General features: G+C 41.9%; 1 protein-coding gene across 2 annotated transcripts in view; it reads right to left on the bottom strand.

Annotated features, from left to right (window-relative positions):
- Positions 1-17,377, bottom strand: part of WDR37 (WD repeat domain 37) — a 56,565-nt gene extending 39,188 nt beyond the window's left edge. The window contains exons 1-3 of one of the 2 annotated variants that reach the window (XM_065871396.1): positions 17,290-17,377; positions 6,605-6,782; positions 2,780-2,876 (exon numbers count right to left, since the gene is read on the bottom strand). In XM_065871396.1, the coding sequence (XP_065727468.1) occupies positions 2,780-2,876; positions 6,605-6,742 (235 nt within the window). In that variant the 5' untranslated portion in view covers positions 6,743-6,782; positions 17,290-17,377. Of the gene's footprint in view, positions 1-2,779; positions 2,877-6,604; positions 6,783-17,289 lie in introns of those variants that run through there. The other variant, XM_065871397.1, reaches the window with a different exon arrangement.
- Positions 17,378-17,699: the final 322 nt, after the last annotated feature.

Below are 17,699 nucleotides of genomic sequence, written 5' to 3'. Positions count from 1 at the left end.
GAACTGAGATCCCATGAGCCGCGCATGCAGCCAGCACTTGGGCTCTGCACCTGCCGCCACCCAGGCTCCCCACGGTGTGCTGAGGCTACAGGGAGGGCGGGGAGGGTGGTGTGGAAGGAAGGCCGAGGGCAAAAGGCTCAGAACAGATCCAGCCTGAGCATTTGGACATGTTCACAGGCAGCAGGAAGCCACCAAAACCATTAAGCAACTGACAGTGTAAACTCCAAGTACCTCCAGCATTAGTCGTTTGTAACCCTATAGTTTTTCTTGAACAAACTGCATCAACTCATAAAACATAAGACCTTAGATCACAATGGAAATTCAGTAATACCTGGGTTGCTACAACTCTGATAACAAACCCTTAAAATCAGATGCAGTACACGGTACCTAATTTTTATTTGATAAAAAGTTGGAATAATTACTCACTCTGTAAATTTTCAAGGTGGACTTATAAGAGAATCCAATATTAAAACATTAAACTTTCCAACAGCAAAGTTTAAATGACACAGGATTACACTGTCTTCACCACTGATCCACACCAATTACTTCCAGAGTGAAAAATATTTTAACAATGCAAATGCTATTTATTAGTATTCAATTTTTGGAAACAACTTAAAAAACATGAAAATCCTGATTATGGTTACATTTGCATAATATAAATTTTATAAACACAAGCTCTATAAAAATAACAAAAACTGGACTTTCCTGGTGGCACAGTGGTTAAGAATCCGCCTGTCAATGCACAGCACACGGGTACGAGCCCTGGTCCGGGAAGATCTCACATGTCACGGAGCAACTAAGCCCGTACACCACAACTACTGAGCCTGCACTCTAGAGCCCGTGAGCCACAACTACTGAGCCCGCGTGCCACAACTACTGAAGCCCGCACGCCTAGAGCCTGTGCTCCGCAGCAAGAGAAGCCACTGCAATGAGAAGCCCGCGCACAACGAAGAGTAGCAACTAGAAAAAGCCTACACACAGCAACAAAGACCCAACGCAGCCAAAAATAAATAAATAAATTTTAAAAAATTATTTTAAAAAAAAATAACAAAAACTGAAGACAATGGAACAGGGAGAGGGTAAAGAAGGACAGGTTCATTTCCCAACGCTTGACAGTGAAGCATGAATGCATGTGGCCTAAGGCTGACATGGCTAAAATAGAAGATTATTTCAATTTACAAAAATTATCATGACCAAGAAGCCAAGGCAGCCCACAGACGGACCCTGCCTTTTTGACCTCTGCTTTCTTAATTGTGGCTGTGGATGCCTGGCTACCAGCTCCAGAGACACATGGAGAAAATTCCCCGTCCCTCCTCTTAGGATTTGATGATCTGGCTGCCAGGACAGGACGACATGCAGGAGAAAGGAAGGATAGCTGTGTGGGGAAAATCATTCCCAGGGAAAAGCAATTAGAAAAACCTTTCATCAAAAACTGCTATGGGGCTTCCCTGGTGGCACAGTGGTTGAGAGTCCGCCTGCCGATGCAGGGGACACAGGTTCATGCCCCGGTCCGGGAAGATCCCACATGCCGCAGAGTGGCTGGGCCCATGAGCCATGGCCGCTGAGCCTGCGCGTCCGGAGCCTGTGCTCCGCAATGGGAGAGGCCACAACAGTGAGAGGCCCGCGTACCGCAAAACAAACAAACAAAAAAAAAAAAACTGCTATGGTGAATGACACAGGTAATGGATCAGTCGTGCCAGGAACTTCCCAACCTGCCCAACTCTAAACTAGCATCCGGGCAGCATCCCTGGATTCATAGAAAGTGTAAGTCTCTGTATCAAAATCACTGCTTAAGTGTTAAGGCTGGCAAGTTGGAAAGTATGTCCTTAAAACTTAACAGACATTTAAAAAAAGAGGATAAAGTCCAAAACAAAACAAAAATTATCGTGAGAAGAACTAAAAGCAAAATATGCAGAAAATGTTTTCCTTTACAGTGTGGGATGGGCCTACAGGCAGGGGGTAAAGGTAGATCTTTCCTTCTTACACTGCTTGACTCTTTAAGCAAATGAATGCACTGTTTCTAAAATTTAAAAAAAAAATCTAAAGCCAAGCTAATTAAAAATTCTTCGATTTACCTTTAATAAGTCAAACACATAATACATTTTAGGAAATTCTCTAAACACAGTATATTTTAAAGAAATGAATCAATGTTTTCTTAATTTATAGTATACTTTGTGTAGGGAAAGTTGTAAGATGCATTTGTTCTTCATAAAATCATAATTCAGATTGCCAGGTGTGGTCAGCAGAATACTGCCTGCCCCAAAGATAACCTGTGAACACATGACCTGGTGGCAAACGAGCCCTGCAGGTGTGACTGAGGTGAAGGACCTCTGATAGGAGATGATGCTGTGTGGCCCAGGCAGCCCATCCTTCCCACGTGTCCCTAGGAGTAAGTCAGAGATGGACAAGGAGGACTCTGCCTGCCACTGATGGCTTTGAAGATAAAGAGGAAGGAAGGCCATCGAGCCAAGGACAGGGGGAATGCCAGCAAGATGGGGGCCTCTGTCTTCACACCACAGGGAACTGAGATCGCAACCCAAACCAGCAGGAGACACACTCCTCCTCATGCTCCAGAAGGAGCACAGCTCTGCCAACACCCTGACTTGAGTGTGCAGAGCAGGCAGATAATAAACGTGTGCCATCCTGAGCCCCTAAAGTCTGTCAAAGCGGAACAGAAAAGGAATACAAAGGTGAATGTCTACCCACAAATTAAACTCTCAAATATTTGTATGGAGAAGTGAAAAGTTATAAAAGTATTTAAAATAAGAGAGATACTCACATTCTAAGTTTTCAATATAAAGGTTTTCAAATTCTCTTTCTATTTGACCAAACAGTTCCAAAAGAGTACTGCGAACCGAGGAAGGCAGTTTAGAATCCTGCAGAAAAAGAAGATTCTGCTTAAAAGGAACGAATGAGTGAAAGAGAAACTCTGACACCAAGCACCAATGTAATTTTTCCAAAGTGAATTATTTAAACTCTTATTTTACATCTTTACATATTTTATTTCTTATACATAAACACTCAAAGAACTTAAAGTTTCTAATTTCTACAGATGAAACTAAAATCAAATTGTATAAATGGTTACCCAGGATGGCATGAGATTTAAGACCAAGCATGTCTTCAAACATGTAACTTCCTTACACAAGGAAAGAAACAAGCATACCTTATTCAAAAACTCCCAAATTTGTAGAAAATGAAGTTATAAAAAGCCTTTAAGCTCTAGCATATGGTATTATAAATTAATTTTAATAAGCTGTTTACTAATAGAAGATGTACCTTACAGTCCTCATGTTCACTGTGCTTCAAGCAAAATAAACTGGATCATTTCCTGTAACTCTACTCAATACCTAGAAGATTGTTATAAGGAGGGAAAAGAACCCTCAGCTGTAAGAGCAAAACGTGTATCGGCTAAATGAAAACACCCACGTGGAAGCTCCCAGGCCTTCGCAGGTGCTCTGCCCACCGCCAGCACCCTGCCCCCACCGGGCGGGAAGTCAAAGGAAGCAGCAGCAGCAGCTTCCTGGGCCCGGTGTCCTAAGCACCAACTGTGTTCTCAGGCACTCACTTTCCAGGCACTGCTGGTACTGACAGAGGCTATGTTCCACTCCAACCTCCTGAGGGTGTGGCCTAGACAATATTTTGTATGTGCCCCACCCTACCACTTAAGAGTTATTTTCAAACAAAATTCTTAAAAGGTATTTCTAAAATGTTTCAATGGTTAACTGATGCCAATGTAATTTTCCAAGTGAGTTTTCAAATTTATATGCAGCATAAACTTTTTGATGTTTAATGAGTTGCAAATACAAAAATAAGACATAATGTTTATTAAATCCTTTCTCAGATTAACTTCTTAGGAAGACAGGAATTTTAGGCAAAATGATCTGTAATGATACCAACGTTTAGCAACATGTTTTGAAATAATCACAGAACATGAACGTCAACTTTACAAGCTACTTAAAGATATGTGACGCCACTTGTTTAAAAATTCAATCTGGGAGAATTGGTGATAAGCCTCTCTCAACAACCCTCTAAAATACCAATGAAAATCATGGGAAAAAAAGCCTCTCTCAACCCCCCCCTCTAAAATACCAATGAAAATCATGAAAAAAAAAAAAAAAAAGAAATGACATCTTAAAATAACAATGAACGCAAAATAAACCATCACAATTAACGTCTGACACCCTGTCCACCTGCCTGTGGCCTCCCCCTGCCCGTTCTCCCGCACCCCTCATCCACTTAGCCCTCCTCGAGGGGGCGGGGGCGGCACCGGCACCGGTTGAGAGCCTTGCTGGCCCCTCCCAGGGCCAATCTCCTCTTCCGTGTATCAATTCCTACTCACCTACCCTCACAGTATTTAATGTTAAGGTCATTATTCAGCAACTGAAACGTTACCTTTACTTCGAATGGTAAATGCAGCTTCATGTAAGATGTAATTGTAAAGGGAGACAATGTCAGCATTAACTTCACTTGATAAAATAAAGACAATCAAGAAGGAGACGTGCAGTGAAAGAGGAACTTCTCGACCAGAGGCAAGCGGAGCACAGCCCAGCTCTGCGGTTGCCCCCAAGTGAGAGGTGCTGAACTTCTAGTATCATTTGAGAAAACTCATGACACAAAAGTTACGATTCAGTAAAGTTCTAAAAGAATCTGTGTTTTGTCACAGCCGACGTGAAATAGGAGGCAGGAGGCCCCTTTCCCAGCCTCAGGTGATGCTTCCCGGTGTAGACACCGGCCTCCCACCTCTGAGCCAAGCACCAGTGCCTCAAATGCTTCCGACTCGTCAATCCAAGACACAAAATTCCCATAAAGACTCCCCAAGAACTGACAGCTTGACTGCAACCCTGTCTAGGGTAATGACCTACGGCTCCACTCAGATGCCCTGATCATTGGCCTCTCGCACCCGAGGTCTGCCCCTCGCCTACCATGCCAAGTGCCCATGCCCAACGCCGTCACCGCCGTCCTGCTGCCACGGAACTGGGCAGAGCACCCCCACCAGCCCACAAGGGAGCTCCTCGTCCACCAGCAGGCACCGACCCGCCCGCAGAGTTCTGAATGACCCTCATAAAGGGTTACCCCGAGATGCAACTACCTGCTGGCTCTACATCACAACGGGGACAGCGCAGAAGGCCCTGAGAACATGGTGTTACCAACAGAAGATGCCAGCAGAGACGGCTGTGGAATTGTCACTGCTTGAAATTTAAGTAAATCTAACAACTTAAAAGTATCTTAGACTACCTGCACTATCCAAGGGGGTAGCCAACAGACACATTTGACTAAATTTAAAAGTAAGTTAATTACAATTTTTTAAATTCCTCAGTCCCACTAGCCACATGTGGCTCTTGGTTCCCATATGTGATAGCACAGATCTACAACATTCCATCACAGAAGTTCCACTGCACAGCTCTGATTCAAACATTCCTTATGAGAAGAGATCAGAACACAGACACCCACAGAGGGGCGACCTTGTGAGGACACAGGGAGAAGATGGCATCCACACCCAGGAGAGAGGCCTCAGGAGGACCAACTTGCCCACACCTGGACCTCCAGCTTTCTGCCTCCAGGACAGGGAGTAAGCAGTGTCTACATTTTAAGCTCCCAGTCTGCGATGCTTTGCTACGGCCATCCGCGCTCACGAAAAACATCAAAGCCATTTTGGAGGCTCCTTAAATCTATGATTTTATTTCCAAATTTAAGTTAAAATGCAACCATTTCATTTATTCATCCAGTCAACACATAAGAGGACATTAAGTGAACATTTACCACATGCCAGAAAAGGCGGCACTAGGTTCCAAGCACACACAGCTGCCTCCTAGAAACACATCCTCCACATCCCGGCTTGCTTCTAACAAAGTCAATATGCAAATGAGCCAGTTTCTCAGATTTAAGCCGTATTTTCCTTTAACATTATGGCTGATGAATTAGTTCTAATTGCAAAAGAATGATTATAAATTTATATGTATTTATTTTTTTTATGTATATACTTACGCCTATGTAAAGATACAGCAGATGTAGCTATAATTTATTTTATCATAACATGTATTTTATTTAGGCTTCACAACAATGTTCTTTTAAAAATCTAACATTTTCTTCACCATAAAGGAACTAGGAAAAGTAAAAGCAAACTTATCAATAAAATATTAGATCATTTAATCAAAGGTGGTACCAAATTATCAGAAAGACATAATGTAATAAACAGCAGATAACACACTCAACTACAGCAAACACAGGATAAAGCCAAGAAAAGTTACTGAAACATCAGATTCCAAAAACTCTGCAGAGAACAGAAAGAGATCATTATACCTGATTCTCTTCTCTTCTGGAGACTCTGAGACAGAAAACCTAACTACACTGTCAATTCACCTGTACAAAGAATAAAAACTAGTCCAAACTGTCACACCCACATTTTTTATTGAGTACTGTAAACACATTAACCTGGAAACCGAATTCTGTCTCTGTGTAAGCTGTTGACAGCAGTTTTAACTGGTTTATGAAGGAGGCTGTGTGTCTTGGTAACCCACACTTTTTCTCTACTTTGGAGACCTGCATATATTTGGCTATGTTTGAAACACTGCAAACATGATCCACATCTTCACCAGACACTCACTTGTCCCTCTAACATGTCTCTCGGCAGGCCAGTCCTCTCCTGCTCTGAGCTGTTAGTTCTTCGTATGGAAAGGCTGTGAGATTTGCGTTTCTGTTTTGCTTGGCGAGCAGTTGAACAACTCCCGCTTTCTGTGGGCATTACTTCTGAAAGGTGATATCCTGGTCACTCCTGCAAGAAGCTAAACAGGAGCAGGAAAAACAAGTACTTTATTTCGGACACAGCAAACTGAAATGAAGGAAAAATAGATGATTACTTTTCATTGCAAATTTCCTTACTATGTTAACATTTATTATGTAAATTAGAATGTGATAAATTATCATGTTTTAAGATAGAGACCACAGCCTTTATTAAAGAGGTAACTTTTTATCAAACTTCATTAACATCCTTTAAAAAAAAATCAAACAGCAAAGAAGGGCTTAAAATAACAACTCTCCCTTAGCCCACTCTCAGCAGACTCAGCCTACTCCCCAGAGGGAACCAATCCTAATTGAATTTCCAGGCTACAGATTCTAGAGCAATACCCTCCAAGAGAAATCCAATGCAAGCCACACATGTAATCATAAATTTTCTAGTAGCCACATTGAAAAAAGAACAAGTGAAATTCTAATGATCTAACCCAATATGTTTAAAATAATATCATTTTAGTCAACGTAAAAAACGCAAACGGGGTATTTCAGTTCGTAAGCTCCCCGTTTTCCCTCGTACTCACAATGCCTCTTGCTTGGAACCAGCCATGTTCCCAGTACACCTGTGGTCAGGGCCACCATTACACAGCATACCTGCATGGCATTCCAATATCCACATAATGCAAACATTTTCCTTTACCCATTTTGGACATTATCTACTCAGTTCCTGCTATTATCAATTCCTCCTCCCAATATAATCACATCACTGTTAGCTAATTATTTTTTTTTTTCCGCTGAGCCATGCCTTAGTTGTAGCACGCGGGATCTGTCTTGCCACGTGCAGGATCTTTAGTTGCAGCATGTGGGATCTAGTTCCCTGACCAAGGAACGAACCCAGGCCCCCTGCACTGGGAGTGCAGAGTCTTAGCCACTGGACCAAAAGGGAAGTCCCAGCTAATATGATTCTAAGAAATATATTTACACATGAGATTTTCCTTCTTCAACTGCAGATTTACGTCTTGGACATTACCTACTCATTTTTTGCTCTTACTGGTCCCTCCTTCTCCCAATCTATTTTAGTGCATGTAATTTAAGTATGTACTTATGTTTCTTCCTTCTTCAACTACTGACAGTATCTTTGGGTCCTCACTCTGTAAGGTGTAGAGTATCCCACCTTTTCTGAAGCCCACCCCACAGCCATACATCCCCCAACTCTGCTGTCGTAGAACGTTATACAAATGCCAAGCACAGAGTATGTGCCCTCTGGAGATTCTGAGCTTAGCACTCACAGGACCCGTCCCCTTGCCATGTGAGCCAACAGCCACCTCCTTTTGATTGCTGGTGCTGTTCCAGTGTGGATGGAGTACAGCTGTCTTAACCGTGCAGCTACTGCAAAAAATTCTGGTGCTTTCCAGTTTCTTACTATTGTAAATAAAGCTACTATGACAATAATATGCAGGCTTTTGTGTGAACTTAAGTTTCTACTTTTGGATGAAGGCCCAAGAGTGAGACTGCTGTATATTTAAAGAAAAAAAACTAAACATTTTTTAAAATCTTTATTGAGATATAATTCACACAAACTCCACTCTCCCAAAACTTTTAAATTTTGATGAAGTCCAATTGATCAATTATTTTTCTTCTAAGAATCATAATTTTAGAGTCATGCCTAAGAACTTTTGACCAGTCCTAAATCCCAAAGTTTTTCTATGTTTTCTTCTTAAAATTTTAGTTTTATAGGTTACATCTAAATTTATGAGCTATTTTTGGGCTGATATTTTTATAAGATGTGAAGTTTAGATCAAGGTTTTTTGGGTTTTGTTTTTGTTTTTTTCTGGTGATATCCAATTATTCTAGCACCATATGCTGAAGACTATCCATCCTACACTAAATTGAGAAAGTTTGGCATCTTGATCGAAAATCAATTGGCTTTATTCCTATGGGATTATTTCTTGGTTCCCTATTCTGTTCCATTGTTCTGTGCTGTCTTGAAATTAGTGATTCCTATCACTTACATCTTTTTCAAAATGTCTTAGCTATTCCAGTTCCTCTGCCCTTCCATATAAATTTAGAATAATCTTGTCCATATCTACAAAAATCCTGATAGGATTTTGATAGGAATTGTGTTTAATCCATTTACCAATTTGGAGAGAATTGGCATCTTTATTATGTTGAGACTTCCAATCTATGAACACGGTATATAGGTTTTAGATCGTCTTTGATGTCTTTCCTCAGTTTTGTAGTTTTCCCATAAAATTTCTACACATACATTCTAAAATTACCCTGAAGATTATACTTTTATTTTTGAGCAATTTTAAATGACACTGTATTTTTATTTCCATCTCCACATGTTAATTGCTGGTATACAAAAATACAATTGATTTTTGTGTACTGAGCTTGTAACCTATGTTCTTGTTGAGCTCATTTATTAGTTCAAGATTTTTTTGTAGATTATTTGGCATTTCCTCTGTAGACTATTATGTCATGTAAAAAAAGAACAGCTTACTTCTTCCTTTCTGATCTGTATGCCTTTATTTCCTTTTCTTATCTTATTGATCTGGCTAGAAATTCCAGTACTCTGTTGAATTAGAAAGTGATAGCAAACGCCCTTGCATTATTCTGATCTCAAGGTAAAAATATTCAGTTTTCACCATTAAGTATGATGCTAGCTGTAGGTTTTGGGTAAATATTGTTTTATCAAATTGAGAAAGTCCCCCTCTATTATTCATGCTTTGAGAGTTTCATAAGTGTTAAATTTTGTCATGTTTTTTTCTGCATCATTTAATATGATCACATGGCTTTTTATAAGGTCAATTACACTGATGATTTTCAAATATTGATCTAACCTTGCATCCATGGAATAAATCCCACTTGGGCATAGTGCGTAATTCATTGTTTGTTCTCTCATTTTGTTTCTTTCTTCTGCCTTCTTATAGGTTATTTGAACATTTTTTAGAATTTCATTTTGACTTATCTAGTTTTTGAGTTTCTCTCTTTCATATAATTTTTCTTAGTGGCTGCTCTAGATTTTCATTAACTCTTTACAACTTATCACAGTCTGCTGATCATCAACTTCTACCAGTTCATGGTAAAGTGTAGGAGCCTTACTTCCTCTGTGTCCCTTTGCCCTCCCCATTTATAACACAATCATCTTTAGTATTTCCTCTATACACACTAAGAACCACATCAGACGGCTATGGTTCAACCTTCAAACCTAATTTCAGATAAGGAAGTCTACTGAATTTACCAATTTATTTTTTCTTTCCATTGTTTGTTCTTCCTTCCTGGTGTTCCCACATGATTTCCTTTCTGTTTAGAGAATTTCCTCTACCTATTATTTTAGGGTAAGTCTGCTGGTGACAAATCATTTGAAGGATGTTTTCACTTGATAGAGAATTCTAAGTTGATAGTTCTTTTCCTTCAGCACTTGAAAAATGTGCTACTTCCTTCTGGCCTCTGTAGTTTGTGATGAGAAATCCACTATAGGTAAAGAAACATTTCTCTCTCTCTCTGCTTTTTCATCTTTGGTTTCAGAAGCTTGACTATGATGTGTCTCAGCATAGATTTCTTTGAGTTTATCTTGCCTGGATTTCACTAAACTTTTTCAATCTGTAAGTTTATGGCTTGCCAAATTTGGGAGATACTCAACCAGTATTTCTTCAAACATATTTTCAGCCTCACTGTCTTTCTCCTCTCTTTCGGGGACTCTGATGATAAGAAAGACAGGTCTCTTGTTAAAGTCTCACATGTCCCTGGGGTTCTGTTTACTTTTTTCCAGTCTATTTTCTCTCTATTGTTCAGATTGGGTAATTTCTATTGTTTTATCTTAAAGTTCACTGATTCTTCTCCTCTGTCCTCTCCATTCTGCTGTTGGAAGAATGGAAAGGACAGGAAAAAAATCAGTGAACTGATTCCACAAGCTCATTTACTGTACTTCTCAGTTCTAAAATTTCCATTTGTTTCTTCTTTATATCCTATATTTTCTTCCTGAGATTTTCTATTTTTCATTTGCCTCAAGTGTTAGTATTTCCTCACTGAAAAACTTTTATGATGGCTGCTTTAAAATACTTGTCACTTAAGCCTCAATATTGTGGGCACTGCTATCAGGCGTGGGATCTGGTTTCAGTCTTCTATTACAGCAGGCCTCTTCTGACATTGCCCCAGCAGGCAAACAAGGGTGCGGTCTTGTTTCTGCCAGGTGGATGTAGAAGGTGGAGATGGAAGTGAGGGCTTCCCACTCAGCTTCCACTCATCTGGGTGGAAGTACTCCTCGTTAATGCCAGGCGGGATTAGAGCTCAGCCCCTTCCTTGGCCTCTACTCGTATCACAGGCACTGAACCAGGGGTGCTTTGTTACTGTGCCCTACACGGCCTCATTACCACAGGTGATGGTAGAACTCCTGAATCTCTACTAAGTTTCTTCTGAGGCCACCCCAACAGGAAGAAGGAGGGTGTTCTTTGTTACCACCCAACAGAGATGAAAATCCCAGCTCAGTACTGATACCACGAAGCACAGAGTGTTGTCTCAATACAGACTGTCGGGGTAAAAGTCTAGATTCCCCACCCTGCCTTTGATAGTAAGGGTGAGACAGGGGCTACAATGTTTTCTAAACATGTCCTGTCTGGCAGGCTGTCTCTTTCCTGGTCTTTTGGCTTTTCTTGGGGCTTGTCTGAGCCCTTTGGTGTTGCTGGGTTGCTGGTTTCTCCAGGCCCAAGGCCGGAATGTATGGGGCAAAAAGAAAACCCAGGAAACTCAGCCCTACATCATTTCTCAGGTCCCCATACATCTAGCCAGTCTACTTTCTTCTCTCCACTTTTCAGTCTCATATTTCTTCTGTATTTAATGCCCAGTGTTTTTAGCTGTACTTGGAGGAATAGGAAAAGTACATCTACTACAAAGGCAGAGATCTTTTGAGTCTCAAATTAGACATGTATAGGCCTTGGTTTAAAATGGCAACAGAAAAGTAAGTCTTGTTTCACGACCCACTAAAAACATTCAAATTGGTCAATTCTGTGTGCTTAGGTTTAAAAATCTGAAATCCATTAATCTATTAAAATTATCACTTACTTTTTGTAGCATTATATACACAAAATTTAACTCTCAAATCTTTTCTTTAAAAGGACACTTAAAAAAGGAATAAGGTTGCTTTTTTATCTCTAAAATTCTCATTAAAAAAAAAAAAATCTTCCATTCCCCTCACTTTTTTGGATATTCAATTTGTCAAAGCAGGTCACAAGGCCAACCCAAACTCAAGTAGAGGGCTGAGACCACCTCTTGATGGGAGAATGAGGAAGAATTTGTGTAATCCATCACACCTTATTTCACTCACTAGTTTTGGTTATACACTGAATAACATTCTGCTTCCCTAAAAAATAACAGTGACTGGAACTAAATAGTTTTGCACTTCAGATATTTAGTAGAATAACATGGATATAAATGACCCAATTAAGTTAAACACCCACTCAGAATAAAATCCATAGAAAAGGGGCTTCCCTGGTGGCGCAGTGGTTGAGAGTCTGCCTGCCGATGCAGGGGACGCGGGTTCATTTCCCGGTCCGGGAAGATCCCACATGCCGCGGAGCGGCTGGGCCCATGAGCCATGGCCGCTGAGCCTGCGCGTCCGGAGCCTATGCTCCGCAACAGGAGAGACCACGGCAGTAAGAGGCCCGCGTACTGCAAAAAAACCGAAAAAAACAAACAAACAAAAAAATCCATAGAAGAGCCCAATGGTTAAGAACATGAGTTTGGGAGTCATACACACCTAAGTCCCCCCCACCCCACACCCCAACCCCTCAAAGGGTTGGCTCTTTTCCATCATGAAGCCTCAGCTTGACCGTTACTTCCTCAAAATGGCCTCCCTTGACAAGCACTAGTCACAGCACTTCATGATCCTCACCACGTTTGTACTTAGATCTTATTTATAGTTTGCTCACTTAATGAATGTCTCCCCCGCTACACCATCAACACAATGAGGACGGGGACACAGTTAACTGGGGCCACTACTGTATTTGTTAGGCTTGACATAAACACATCCTCAAATATTTGTTGAATGTATGCATGAATACAAATGGATGAATGCTACATCTACCACTGACGGGCTGTGTAACCTTGGTCTAGTTACTTAACCACCTTCCTAAGGCTTAACTGTGTCATCTTTAAAGCAGGGATAATAACAGCATTATTTCATTAAGTCACTCATCAATAGTCCTCTCATCTGTAGATGAGCTAGGTACTGGGAATGTTGTGGTGAAAGAACAGGCTTGGTCCCTACCCTCAGGTTGCTTAGAGTTGAGGTGGAAGACAGACATTAAACACACAATCTCATAACTTATTACAGAAGCTATAAATTGTGATGAGTGCTTCGAAAGACATATGCAAATATTATGAGGCCAGCTATTAGCTAAAGAGTTACAAAGGTCATTTTGACAAACTGGCATCTAAATCAAGACTGAAAAATTCCTAAGAGTTAACCATGTGGAAAACAGAAAAGGGAGTAAATATTTTAAGGGCAGGAACAGCATGTGCAAATGTCCTGAGCCAGGAACGAGACTAGTTTATCAGAGATATTAAAAAATAAATACTATAGCTACAACACAGCAAACAATGGAGAGAATGGTGCAAGATAAGTGGAGAGACAGGCTTAGAGTCTGTTCTTTCGTGTTTACAGTTTATCGTAAAATAAAAAGGAAGCTACTTACAAGTTTTTAAGCAAATAAGCAACACTAGATTGGCTGCTATGTGAAAAATACATGGAAAGATAAGATGACCATGAATGAAGCCAGTTAGGAAGTTACTGAAACAGTCTAGGCAATAAATGACGATAGTTAAGATTAGAGGTAGATGAATGGGACTGGATGGGGGGTGCTGGGGGTGGGAAGAGAGAGGTATCAAGGATAGCCCTTGTTTCTGAGGCAAGAGGTAGGTGAAACGGAGATCAGATTACTGAGATGAGGCAGCAGATATGGAGAAGAAACCAAGACCTAATACTGAATATATTATGTTTTGGCAATGTCTTTGAATATCTAACATACAAGGAAGCAGGAGGTGTACGGGTCTAGAGATGAAAAGAGAACTAGGCAGCATGTATAAATCTGGGAGAGGTCTACACAGACAGTAAAGATGGTCAGTTTGACTCCATCATGCCTCCAGGTCCAATGTCTTACCATTATTACGCTTTTTTGCAAGAAGGGAAAAAAAGGTTATATTACTGGTAGATACAGACAACAAAAAATAAAACTATCAGTCCCTTACATGATATATGGAAAAATTAATTTCGATTAATTTTTGACAGAACAAAATGACAACGAATCTTTTTCATGAAATTTATCTGAAAAATCTGAGCTATAGAAATTAGAGATAGTTGAAACAAAGGTATAAAGAAAAACTCACAATGGCAGAATCTGTGGTTGGTAGAATTTTATATACACAAAAAAAGACACTGATATTTAATTTGAAATATTTGAATATAACAAATTTATGTTATTAAGCAACTCCTATGATCCCAGTGAAGAATATTCCAGTAATTTTTTAAGGGAAACATTTAGAGACTATTTAAGTGCGCCATATACAAAAGTTGACCAAGAAATCAACTGATTTAAAGGAATCTTATCCAGAAATTATATTCTTCATAAAAAAAAAGATCGATATAATTCTCTTTTTCAGTGATTATACATATTAAATTACTAACTTCATAAAGCATCTCAGTTGTCAAGATTTTCAACAAAGAGATTTATCATAGTCACCTCGCAGTTTATAAGTTATGTTTTTTATAGGAACAAACATATTAACACCCTGTGAAAGCTCAAGAAAAAAGGAGACTATCTTTAGACATTTCAATCAAGGAACAAACATATTAACACCCTGTGAAAGCTCAAGAAAAAAGGAGACTACCTTTAGACATTTCAATCAAGCAAATAAAGGAGCAAAGAGCTTCTCTTTCCTCCCTTAAGAACTTCATCAGTAGAAAGTTTATGCATCTGGTAAGCATAAACTGGGAAGTTAATGCATTCCCAAGATTCTACAAATTGGTGATAGGAACCGTGAAAATTGCAGTATCAACCCTCCTTTCACCTCAACAATTGTTTCCCTTAAGTATCACATCACCGGCATTTCCAGCCTCTGTATCTTCAGTAGGAAATAAGCAGTCTTCTTCACAACTAACTTAAAATCCTCACCTTCTGCCTGTCCCTAAGCCTTTAACTCCTCCCTCAACCCCATGAACCACATGGTGTTGTTCTGGGCTTTGCCTGCTTTTGTTGGTCACTTCACAAAATAGTTAATACACTGGTCATCTTTTCCCATTGATCAATTTCCAACCAAACACATACATTTCAAACAATTACAAATCTGGAAGAGGTTTTGGTTCCCCAAAACCTGGCCTCAAATGATTTTTTTCATACTGATTTTCTCTCTTAGTAACTTTCTAAACTGTGAAGTCATATGTCAATATGGATTCATAATGCCTATGCCACACACTGTGTTATTAACATTCAAAGATTATCTGGCTAATTCAATTTCTGTCTCTTCCTGTAATTTCTTCAGCTAAACTTTACCTAATTTCTAATTCTTCCAAAATTAGATCTGTAGGTTTCTCTAGTTCTTCTAACATCTTTTAAATTTCTTTTTTTTTTCTGTTAATCTATCACAATCTATCACAATCTATCTTTTTCCTGAAACTTTTTAAAAATTTTACTCTTGCCTCTTCATTCACATCCTCCATCTTGTTCCCCACAGTCTTCACTGGTCCCACCGCCACTTCCTTCCTTCCTTCCACAGCTCACCCTGATGGAGAACAAGCCCTTAGCCCAGGAAGGGACGTATCTATCGTGTTCACCTCAGTCCACGGGTGTTAGCATAAATCTTATTTAAATGTCTGATAACACGTTGAGGGGTTTTGCAGGATGACATCATGGAAAATGGAGCAGGTTGCAGGTGTTTGTAAAAAGAATACTGAAGTGATGTAGCGTGGAACCTAAGCTAGACAAGAAGGGAAATACAGACAAAAGAAATGATGGAGAGATACTGATGGGTTGGGAAGTCTGTGGTGAGGTTCAAATGGATCAGTAACTACAGAGTCACTAATACTCACAACACCTCTGTGAGGTACAGTTCCCAAGTACTTAACAGACTAAACACTTAGTCAATTGGCCATGGAGCTGTAAAAAGAAAACTTCACACAGGTGAGTAAGCTGCTTTAACCACTATGCACTGTTTCACCTCAATACAAACTAAAACAGAAGCCCGAAATTCCAAGATAACCATCTTTCTTCAAAACAGTCATACTAACCCTGTATCACAGGGCATATGACCACTTTAAACAGAAGGTTTATGTGACTAAAAGGTCCTACTGGTTTTTCAAACACATTCAAAAAAGTATAAATAGTCCCCTCCAAAAATCCCACCTCCCTATCCTATCGGTCAAACAAATGAATTTAATATAAACTCTCCTTCTGTCCAACTCATTTGTCCTTGCTACATACTGCCACATGCCTATTACCCCCACCTACAAAACATTACTCACAATTCCATATCCAGTAGAATTTTTAAACACTTTTCTTTTAGCAAGAGAAAAACACCTGCCTGAATAGTAAATGTCATGAACGTTAATCATGTGTACAAAATGGTTAAAGAATATAATTTGCATGTGGCACTTAAAAATACAAAACGTGACTGGACTTCCACAAAAAGGTCGGTAGAGTTTTTCATAGCATTTCATTGTGTAAGCACCGTTACTGAATTCCTGGAGGCAAACACCAAACTCAACTGCTGAGCGACATCAACCAGAGGCAGCCCCGCAGTCCACCCTCGGTCAACCCGGGTAAGGTGTCCTATCGTTGACCCAGTCGAAGGCACGAAACACACGCTCACCAGCTCTGGACATGAGACGGGACTGGGGGCATGTATAACCGGAAAACAACCAAGACTGTTTAAAGACCTTAATTGTTAAGGTCCTCGAATCGCGGACGAAATACGTAACTGTGAAATCTTCTTAGTAAAACCAGGACTAGGGAATTCAGAGGGCTGTCGGTACCCCTGAGAGAAGGGACTGGGGTGTCAGCTCAAGGCCAGGGCACAACAGGTGTGCGCGGCTGTCCAGAGCTCTGAGAAGAAAGGACACTCGCTGATGCCTCCGTGCGAGCACTCTGCAGGACGCGAGGCTGGACACGGACCCGCGGCAACTCCAGCCCAAGGTCGCGGCGCCCCTCCCGCGGCCCCACACCCGCTAAGGGGCCCACGGCCCCCGGGCTCCTGCGCGCTTGCGGGCGGGAGACTCCCGGGCACCTCGAAGGACCCGCCTCACAGGCCGCTCTGGGCGAGGGGCGCGCGTTCCAACCACGTCAAGACCCGGCCGGGCTCGGGGTCGGAGGAAGACGCGGTCCAGGTCGGGGCGCGGGGTCGAGGGAGACGCGGTCCAGGTTCGGGGGCGCGCGGTCGGGGTCAGAGGGCGCGGGGTCCGAGGGCACTAGGCCGCCGGCCCCCACAGGCACGCCCCGCCCGGCGCGAGGCCGCTGCCACACACAGAAGCGGCCCGTCCCGGGCTGAAGATGGCAGGCCGGCACTCACCTGTCACGCCGCCACCGAGGCCGCCACCGCGTGGTGTCAGCCGGGCCGTGCGCTGCCGCCCGTGGGTTCCCAGCCACGCGGCGCCGGGGACGGACGCAGACGCACAGCTCTAAGACCCGGCAGCCCGACACCCCACACTTCCGGCGCCGGAAGTCGCTGCTCCCCCTCAGCCCCGCGCCGGAAATCCACTATACGCAGGCGCCGCAGGAAGTCCCGCCTCCGCCCCAAGCTAGTACCGCCGGAAATCCAGCCCCGCGAAGGAAGTCCCGCGCGCCGCCAGTGCCGTCAGGGGGCCCTAAGGGGGTCGCGGAGGTGGTGGAGGCGTGGTGTTGTTTTTCGACCCCGAGACCGCCGGGGCCTCGACCCGCGAGGTCGGCGACCATCTGGAGACGCCGCGAAGGGCCGGGAGG

This window comes from Phocoena phocoena, chromosome 2, assembly GCF_963924675.1.
Source record: "Phocoena phocoena chromosome 2, mPhoPho1.1, whole genome shotgun sequence".
In the NCBI taxonomy this organism is placed as follows: domain Eukaryota; kingdom Metazoa; phylum Chordata; class Mammalia; order Artiodactyla; family Phocoenidae; genus Phocoena; species Phocoena phocoena.
This window is presented reverse-complemented; position numbering and strand designations above follow the sequence as displayed.